Below are 10,606 nucleotides of genomic sequence, written 5' to 3'. Positions count from 1 at the left end.
TTCCCTATCCTATCTCACACCTTCCCTTATAAAGTTTCCCAAGCAGTAAATGACAGCAGCTAAATCCAGGTATCATACTCTCTTCAAGGGCATAGGGAGCCTGTGTGCCAAAAGTATTCCCCTTTGCCCCGTTATTTAGCAATAGTCCTGCCTTCTCATGATAAAGTCAATCAGGACTTCCAGACTCACAGAGCCTAAAGTTGCAGGCATGGGAAACACAAACTCCCTGTGCTGATGGTTCATTCTAAGTGTCAACTTGATGCTGTTGGTCAAATAATATCCAGTTGACACTTGATATTATTTGACCAACAACAGATATTTGGTCAAATATTATTTTGGGTGTGTCTGTGAGAATGTATTTGAAGAGAGTAACATTTTAATTGGCAGGCTGAGTAAAGCAGATTGCTCTCCTGAATGTGGGTGGCCCTCATCCAACCGGTTAAAGGCCTGAATGGTACAAAAAGGATGACTCTTCCTCCAGTAAGAGGGAACTCCTCCTTCCTGACTACTTAGCTGGGACATCAGTCTTTCCTGCCTTTGGGTCTCAAGGCCGCCGGCTTTCGGACTGGAAGTTACAGCATTGTCTCTCTTGAGTCTCTGGATTGCTGATTGCAGATCTTGGGACTTCTCAGCCTCCATAATCACATGAGCCAATTTTTAATTTATATATATTCTTTCTGTTTCTCTGGAGAATCCTGACTAACACACTCTCCAAGCAGGCTCCTGGGAGTAACAGTTGAGCAGGGCCACTCTTCATTTCCCAGACCCAAGTATTCTACCTATTGGGAATACAGCACTATATAATTATCATTGGTTTAAGGAGTACATGTCTTCCTAAAGGATGTTCTTCCGTCTTCGAAAGATGAAGTGACAAGTTGGCATCACCTGGACACCATCTGAACCTTCCATGAACCAAGTTTGGGTTTTTTTTTCTTCTCCTGTCTGTTGGTCTTAGGTAACCCCACCCTTGCATGAGCCCATAGGTATGAGCTGTGGAGGTAGTGTCCATCAGGCAATGGTAGTTGACATGGAGTCTGGGCCACTTATTCATGAAGCTTACTTGTCTGTGTAGTCCCAAGACAACTGAACACTGTTAGTGGGTAAATCAATAACCATGGTTTATAAATGGGAAAAGAATTTGGGGACTTCCATGGCGGTCCAGTAGTTAAGACTCTGTGCTTACACTGCAGGGGGCACAGGTTCGATCCCTGTTCAGGGATCTAAGATCCAGCATGCCATGCAGCATGGCCAAAAAAAACAAAAAAGAATTTCGAAAAGAATAGATACGTGTGTGTATGTATACCTGAATCACTTTGCTGTACACCTGAAACTAATACAACATTGTTAATCAACTATACTCCAACATAAAATCAAATTCAAGAAAAAAAAAAAAGATGGTTTGATAAAGGCATGGTAACCACAGTCATCCTACCAGACAAGCCATCAAGACCAAAACTGTAAGAAGAATTTATAATGAGTGATAGAGAAAGATAATGAGTACTAATTAATATGTATGAATCTCAAAATAAATGTAAGTGAAAGAAGCCAGACCAAGGAGAGAAAAGAATATACAATGTGTGATTCCATATATATAAAATTCTAGAAAACGAAAATGAATCTAGAATAACATGAAGTAGATCAGTGGTTATCGAGAGGTGGTGGAATGAAGGAGGAGGCATTACAGAGGGACATAAGGAAACATTTGAGGGTCATGGATATGTTTATTATCTTGATTGTGGTGATGATTTCATGGATATATATATATATGTCAAAACTTAAATTGTACAACTTAAATATGTGCAGTCTACTGTGTATCAACTGTGTCTTCATAATGCTGTTTTTAAAAAACTCATCAAATTGTACACTTTAAACATGTATATTCTATGTAAATTATATTCTCAATGAAGTTGTAAAAAAACCAAATTACAGCCCTAGGACCTAGCAACAAGGGCTATAGTTCCTCCCGCTAACCCCCCTCTTATAAGTTTCCCCAAGAATTGACCACAAAATCCTAGAGAAGATATGCCTGGATGGAGTAAACTTAATGTGAGAAGCATATAGATCTGTATCGTGCAAATGGTTGACTAAGGCAGATGCTGTTTTGGCGTCCTGCCCAAATCCTCCTTACTGGGCCAACGTACCCTTCCCCAGCTGCTCTGGGTGTTGGCTGCCAGTGGCTCACAGGTCCTTCCCTTCCATAGGGAATTGCCCTGGGCTAGTGGGAGCCACCATGCTCAGACTTATGTATTCCCATCTAGGCAGCCCACAGCCCTTGACTGACTGATGAAGAAGCAAGGAAGTCTGGCCCCTTGCCTCAAGTGAGAACAGCTCTGTGATGTGTTTTATGCTTCAGAGCCAACCCGCTATAAATAAGGCCAAGGTTAGAACTTGCCTGAGGTCACATCCTTGCTTGGCTCTTTCCCCTTCCCTGTTCTGTTTCACTCAGTCCCTTAAAGGTTTTTCTTGAGAAGCCCTCCTTCTATCAACCATGTACACCCAAATTCCTGTTTCAGGCTTTGGTTCCAGGGAACCCAATCTAAGGGAACCCTGGTACAAATCTGTCAATTTGTGCCGAGACTCAACTCCAAGAAGCCACTTCCTGTCGGTCCTTGCTGGTTTGTATGTTCTTTTAAATGCTACCTTGGGTCCATGTCCCTCCTGCTTACAAGTTTTCTCCTGGGTTTATCCTTTACATGTATCCACAGCCTTCCTGAAAACAGGTTCCTGCCTTATCCCTCTGAGCAGCATGATACTGATCAATCCTTTTCTATCCTTACCTATCAACTTCCATGCACCATTAAGTGGTCATGAAACATCTTGTCAGCTGCCTTGAGTCAACTCCTGATCTGGGCTCGTTGTGACTAGGCTCTATTACTCCATCCATGAATGCTTAGTAAATACTTTGGGACTGATTAGTTGCAATAGAGATTTGAAATAAATGCTCAAATAAGGTACTGATAAGAAAACTATTAAAATTTGAGAACAAAAAACTTTATTAAGCAAATTTCAAAATTAAGTTAAAAGTTTAACTTTTAAAGTTTAAGTTTACCTTTCCTGGGTGACCCAATTGATAACTAAATCTAAACGTTTTTCAGATAATCCACATTTGATTCCTTCCAGGGTTAGTTCTGCATCAACAGGATGTTTAAAAGCATGACTTATGCTAAAGATAGCCTCAAAAAATAAGAGTAATGGGAAAGGCTTTCCTCTAATTTTTCCAACAGCTACAAAGAGAAGAAAAGTTTTTGAGTCAAATACTTTTAAGTAATAGTTTGCTTTTCCTTACTTCATATTCTTATTTTCATCTCACTGCATTTTCTAAAAATTTTAATCTAAAATTACATATTTATAATTTTTAAGTAATGCTCGTGGATTAAACTTTATATTTTGGATAATGACTAAATATCATATGCTATGTGAAAACCTAGGCAGAGGTTGGAGTGATGGGTCTACAAGCCAAGGAATGCCAAAGATTGCTGACAGCTACCTAGAAGCTAGGAGAGCAGCATGGAATGGAAATCTACTTCAGAGCCTCCAGAAAGAACTTTAAAAAGCTATAAAATGGGAATTCCCTGGCAGTCCAGTGGTTAGGACTCAACGCTTTCACTGCTGTGGGCCTGGGTTCAATTTCTGGTCAGGGAACTAAGATCCTGCAAGCTGCATGGTGCAGCCAAAAAAAAAATTTTTACTTAAAATTTTTAAAAAGCTGAAAGAATATACTACCAGCAAACCTGTACTATAAGAAAGGTTAAAGGTAGTCCTTCAAGCAGAAGGAAAATGACACAAGATAGAAAAACAATCTACACAAAGGAATAAAGACCAGAAATGGTAAATGCCATGAATATAAGCATTTAGAAGTAGAGTTGATCCCTGAACAATGTAGGGGTTAGAGGTGCCAACCCCCACGCAGTCAAAAATCCATGAATATGTGTATCCACGTGGGTCCTCCATATCCACAGTTCCACAGCCACAGATTAAACCAATGATGGGTCATGTATTACTATAACAAGTATTTATTGAAAAAAATCCACCTATAAGTGGACTTGTGCAGTTCAAATTCGTGTTGTTCAAGGATCAAACTGTATACTATTTTTATACAATGCATGAAGTAGTACATGATCACCTGAGTGTAGAATGTGATAAGCTAAAGATATAACCCATAAAACCTAAAGCAACAACCAAAATAAGACAACAAAGAGTTATAGGCTCATAAAGCAACAAAGGAGAAAAACAGAATCATAAAAAAATTCAACTAATCCAAAAGAAGGTAGAAGAAGAGAAAAAAAGTAACAGAGATGAGAAAAAAACAGAAAACAAATAAAAGTCAACCATGTCAACAATCACATTAAATGTAAATGATCTGAACACCCCAATTAAAAGACAAATATTGTCAGACTGTATAGAAAAGCAGAATCCAAGTACATGTTGCCTAGAAGACACTGACTTTAAATACAAAGACACAGATTAAGTAGATTAAAGTAAAAGTATGGAAGAAAGATACACCATGCTAATACTAATCAAAAGAAAGATGGAATCACACTTCCAATTTCAAAACTTACTACAAAACTACAGTAATCAAGATAGTATGATTGCACAGGATGGACATCTAGAGCAACAGAATAGAATTAAGAGTCTAGAAAAAAACCTCAAACATTTATGGTTAATTGATTTCTTACAAAGGGGGGCCAAAACCGTTTAATGGGTAAAGAAAAGTCTTTTCAACAAATGGTGCTAGGAAAACTGGATATCCACATGCAAAAGAATGAATTTGGACCCCTATCTCACACCAAACAAAAAAATTAACTCATAGTAGACCACAGACCTAAATGAATAAAACTCTTAAAAGAAAACATAGGATCTTAAGTTAGGCAAAGATTTCTTACGATACAAAACCAAAAGCACAGCCATAAAAAAAGATCGGTAAATGGGACTTCATCAAAATTAAAAACTTTTGCACCTCAAAAAAACACGAACAAGAGGGACTTCCCTGGCAGTCCGGCGGTTGGGACTTCGCCTTCCAGTGCAGGGGGGCTGGGGGTTCAATCCCTGGTAAAGGAGCTAAGATCCCACACACCTTGTGGCCAAAAAATCACAACATAAAACAGAAGCAATACTGTAACAAATTCAATAAAGACTTTAAAAATGGTCCACATCAAAAATAAATAAATAAACAAACAAATGAACAAGAACAAAAAAAACCACCAACAAGAAAGCAAAAATGCAATCCACAGACTAGAAGAAAATATTTGCATACCATCTATCTGATAAGGGATTTTTACCTGGAATTAAAAAGAGCACTTGCAACTCAATAATAAAAACACAAATAAAATAATTATCAAATGGGCAAAGAATAGACAATTCTCCAAAGAAGATAAAATGGCCAACAGGCACATGAAAAGATGCTCAACATTGTTAGTCATTTGGGATATGCAAATTAAAACCACAATGAGGAAAAAAAAACACCAATGAGATACCACTTCACACAGATTAGAAAGGCTTTAATCAAAAAGACAGACATTACAAGTATTGGTAAGGATGTGGAGAAATGAGAACTCATACACTGGTGGTGGAAATGGAAAATAGTGCAAAGTTTAGCAGTTCCTCAAAGTATTAACATAGAGTTTCCATATAACCCAGAAATTCTTATTTATTTATTTATTAGTTTGTTTGTTTGTTTGGCTGTGCCAGGTCTTAGCTGTGGCAGGCAGGATCTTTGTTGCCACACGTGGGATCTTCATTGCAGCCTGTAGGATCTTTAGTTGCGGTACACAGGATCTTTAGTTGCAGCATGCAAACTCTTAGTTGCAGCATGTGGGATCTAGTTCCCTGACCAGGGTTCAGACCCAGGCACCCTGCACTGGGAGCCCAGAGTCTTAGCCATTGGACACCAGGGAAGTCCCTAACCCAGAAATTCTACTCCTAGGTATCTATCCAAGAAAAATAAAAACATATCCACACAAAAAACTTGTACAGAAACGCTCAGTTGCATTATTCATAATAACCAAAAAGTAGAAACAACTCAAATGACCATAAACAGATGAATGGATAAACAAAATACAGTACATCCATACAATGGAATATTATTTCACCATAAAAAGGAATGAACTACTGATACATGCTATGGCATAAATGAACCTCAAAAACATTAAGCTAGGGCTTCCCTGGTGGCACAGTGGTTGAGAGTCTGCCTGCCAATGCAGGGGACATGGGTTTGTGCCCCGGTCCGGGAGGATCCCACATGCCGCAGAGCGGCTGGGCCCATGAGCCATGGCTGCTGGGCCTGCACGTCCGGAGCCTGTGCTCCGCAACGGGAGAGGCCACAACAGTGAGAGGCCTGCATACTGCAAAAAAAAAAAAAAAAAAAGAAAAATAAAGCAAAGGAAAAAAAGCCAGTCACAAAAGACTATTTATTGTATTATCATATTTATATGAAAGGTCCAGAATAAGCAAATCTATACAGACAGCAAGTAGATTAGTGGTTACCCAGGGTTTGGAGGAGAAGCAATAGAGAATGAGGAGTTAATTGGTACAAGGCGCTTTTCTTTGGAATAATGAAAATGTTCTAAAATTAAATTTCGGTAATGGTTATACAACTCTGTAATTATAATAAGTTTATTAAATTTTGTGGCATTTTCCCCACATATGCCATATGCATATGCCAATTTAAACCTCAGACTTATGAAAGTTACTGTTTAACACCCAAAATGCCCAGTGTCAGCATTCATGATATAAGAATACTTTTGCAGTGTAACATGATTTAATAATCACTCAGTTATTAAATTGTAAATAATTGGGATGGTTTCTTGACTTCAAGTCCACTGAATAAAAACTATAAAATTACATTCTGTGTTACCGTGCACTAGGATCAAATACTGAAAACTGTGCGGGCAAAAATATGAGACACGCCCATTTGCACACAATTCATAGTCATGCAATCTCTATTAATACATACGTTTATATACACTATGTGTAGACAACAGATTTTCTGTGTTCAGGTAAAAGCAAAAAGAATGTTTTTGCTCAAATTGCTGAATTTAAAGGTATTTTTAAGAAATTTATTTAAAACAAGCTGTATATATTTGACATCAAGAATTTCCACTTAGAACTAAGATAAGACTAACTAATCTCTATATTTGTAAGCTACATTGAGTATACCTCCCCCTTATGTATACCCCTGCATTTCTTTCTGAGCTTCTCATCTTTTAAAAATGCATCTTAGTTTTAAAATAAAAGAATATTTTGTGATTCTCAGAAACACTCAGTAAGTACCACCAGTCTAGTATTGGTGAACTCAGAATAAAATCCACACACCTAGAAAATGAATAAAAGTTGGCTGTTTTCCAATTTCACTGGTGATTATATTTATTTAAGCATTAATTGCAAGCACGGAGTTTTACTTAAACTTGCAATCCATACTTTGAGTAGACCAAGTCAAAGGGAGAAGAGAAAGAAACTCAGGAATATACTAATATCACTTAAAAAATTTTTTTTTTAATTTTTTTAATCACTTTTAATTTATGCTAAATTCAGAGCACAGCCAAAGAAAGAGTTCCTGGGTATTTGTAAGATGTCTGAAACTTCTGAGTAAAAATTAAACATTTTAACATTTAACATTTAAAATTAAACATCAATGTCAAAAAAAAAAAAAAAACCTGAACACTAAAAACTACAAAATATTGCTAAAAGAAATTTTAAAAGACCTAAAAAAAATGGAGAGATATACCATATTTAAGGGTTCACTGGATCAGAAAATTCAATACTGTTCAGTGTCTGTTCTCCCTAAATTGAACTACAGAGTCAGTGCAATCCCCAGCAGGTCTTTTTGTAGAAATTTACAAGCTGATTTCAAAAATTTAAACAGAAATACGAAAGACCTAAAAGAGTCAAACCAAATCTGATAAAGAACAGAGTTAGAAGACTAATACTATCTGATTTCAACACTTACTATAAAGCTACAGTAATCAAGACAGTGTAGTATAGGCATCAAGATAAATAAATAGATCAATGAAATAGAACAGACCTATGCACAACTGATTTTCAACAATGGTACAAAGGCAATTCAGTGGAGAAAGTCTTTTTAATAAATTATCCTCGAACAACTGAATAGCTCTCAGCAAAAAAATAAACTTTGACCCATACCTCACACCATATATAAAAATTAACTCAGGGGTTTCCCTGGTGGCGCAGTGGTTGAGAGTCCGCCTGCCGATGCAGGGGACGCGGGTTCGTGCCCCGGTCCGGGAGGATCCTACATGCCGCGGAGTGGCTGGGCCCGTGAGCCATGGCCACTGAGCCTGCGCATCCGGAGCCTGTGCTCCACAACGGGAGAGGCCACAACAGTGAGAGTGAGAGGCCCACGTACCATAAAAAAAAAAAAAAAAAATTCAAACTGGATCATGGACCTAAATGTAAACCTAAAACTATAAAATCCTTAGGGAAAAAAAAATAGGAGAAAAATCTCTGCAGATTAAGCACAGATTTCTTAGGTACAACACTAAAATCTCAATCCCTAAAAGAAAAAAAACTCATAAATTAGACTTCAACAAATTAAAGACTTTTACTCTTAGAAAGACACTGTTAAGAGAATGAAAAGACAAGCCACAAACTGGGAGAAAATATTTGCATCATATATCTGGTAAAGGATTTTTATTCATAGAATGGAACACTACTCAGCAATAAGAAAGAATAAGTTATTGATAGATGCAATAACATGGATGAATTTCAAAACAGTTAGGCTAAGTGCAAGAAATCAGTCAAAAAAGGATACCTACTATATGATTCCATTTATATAAAATTCTCGAAAATGCAAACTAATCTTTGGTGACTGAAAGCAGATTAGTAGTTGCCTGGGGACTGGAAGGAAGCTCTGTGAGGGAGACCAGTGGGAGGGGTGGGGAGTAGTGGGAGGGAGGGATCACTGGGGGAATGAGGGAACTTATGGAGGATACATATGTCAAAACCTAACAAACTGTACATTTTATGTACAATTTAGTGTATGTATGTCAACTCACCACAACAAAGCTGTTTTTTAAAGGAAGTGGAGCAAATCTGACAAAATACTAACATTTATTAAATCTTGATAGCGAGTACATGGCTGTTATTTATGTTTCTCACACTTTTATGTATATTTGAAATATTTCATAATTTAATTTGGAAAACCTAATCAAACCCCTTAATGTTACAGGTAAGGAAACTGAGTAAATGGTAGCTCTTGTTTCCCAGTTCAATACTCTTCCCATTCTATCCGGAAAAAAAAAAGTGTAATTAGCATACATGTGTAAGGTTCAGAGAGAAATGCTTACCCTTAAATTTACTCACTGTCCCAGTGTTTTGAAGAATTCTTCTAGGACTGTTTGCTGCAAAATAAACTGCCTTTTCATATTCCCCAAGTGAGATTAATTCATTGAACCTACAGCCAGTGCATTTTATTATACAGTAGTACACAAAAAAAGTAAAGAAAAGTGATTAGAAATGTCTAATACAGACTAAACATAGTAGCATAGTAATACAGAAAAGCACCTCTAATAAATTACAACTAGATTCATTCACTCTGTGAGATACTCTTTCACTTCCTTCCCTAATATTGTTTTTTGTAGCTTCAGAATAAGACTCACCTGCCAGGTGACTTGAACCTGATCCTGTACCTTATTCCTATAGTGCTGAGAGCAAGCCACAGAAACAGCAACTGAATTTATTCAGTTGAAAGAACTTCAACTGAATTTATAATGAGCTCAGATTTTTTTTCTCTCATATTATCTCCAGAAGAAAAGGGGAACCAGGGGAAAGAAGGGCAATCTGCTTAAAGGCTCAGCCTAGGGAAAATATTAATTGCACACAAAGGCTGCCAAGTTGAAGATCAAGAAGTGTCCTTGGTATTCAGAAGCCTTAGTTGTTCTGCCAGGAATCAGACTCCCAACTAAACGTGATACTAATACAAGAAGAAAAGACAATAGTTCAGATAACTTAAGCTTCTACTCCTCTTCCTAGGGCAAAACATCTCCAACACAGTCCTTACTCACAATTAAAACTATGGCAGGGGGGAATCGGGAAGATGGTGGAAGAGTAAGACACGGAGATGACCTTCCTCCCCACAGATACATCAGAAATACATCTACGTGTGGAACAACTCCTACAGAACACCTACTGAAGGCTGGCAGAAGACCTCAGACCTCCCAAAAGGCAAGAAACTCCCCATGTACCTGGGTAGAGCAAAAGGAAAAAGAATAAACATAGACAAAAGAATAGGGACGGGACCTGCACCAGTGAGAGGGAGCTGTGAAGGAGGAAAGGCTTCCACACACTAGAAGCCCCTTCGTGGGCGGAGACTGCGGGGGGCAGAGGGGAGAAGCTTCGGAGCCGCGGGGGAGAGCACAGCAACAGGGGTGCGGAGGACAAAGCGGGGAGATTCCCGCACAGAGGATCGGTGCCGACCGGCACTCACCAGCCCGAGAGGCTTGTCTGCTCACCCGCCGGGAAGGGCGGGGCTGGACTGCCGTCATGAACACAGCCTAAAAGGGTTAGTGCGCCACGGCTAGCCGGGAGGGAGTCTGGGGAAAAGTCTGGACCTGCCGAAGAGGCAAGAGACTTTTTCTTCCCTCTTTGTTTC

The 10,606-nt window shown here is 38.4% G+C and overlaps 1 protein-coding gene across 2 annotated transcripts in view; it reads right to left on the bottom strand.

Annotated features, from left to right (window-relative positions):
- CLHC1 (clathrin heavy chain linker domain containing 1) overlaps window positions 1–10,606 on the bottom strand; it is a 45,404-nt gene that overhangs the window by 11,103 nt on the left and 23,695 nt on the right. For both annotated transcript variants that reach the window (XM_007465671.1, XM_007465670.1), the window contains exons 7-8: window positions 9,303–9,409; window positions 3,050–3,224 (exon numbers count right to left, since the gene is read on the bottom strand). In XM_007465671.1, the coding sequence (XP_007465733.1) occupies window positions 3,050–3,224; window positions 9,303–9,409 (282 nt within the window). The remainder of the gene's footprint in view (window positions 1–3,049; window positions 3,225–9,302; window positions 9,410–10,606) is intronic.

This window comes from Lipotes vexillifer, unplaced genomic scaffold (assembly GCF_000442215.2).
Source record: "Lipotes vexillifer unplaced genomic scaffold, Lipotes_vexillifer_v1.1 scaffold77, whole genome shotgun sequence".
Lineage (NCBI taxonomy): Eukaryota > Metazoa > Chordata > Mammalia > Artiodactyla > Lipotidae > Lipotes > Lipotes vexillifer.
The sequence above is the reverse complement of the archived record's forward strand: the minus strand, read 5'-3'. Positions and strand labels throughout refer to the sequence as shown.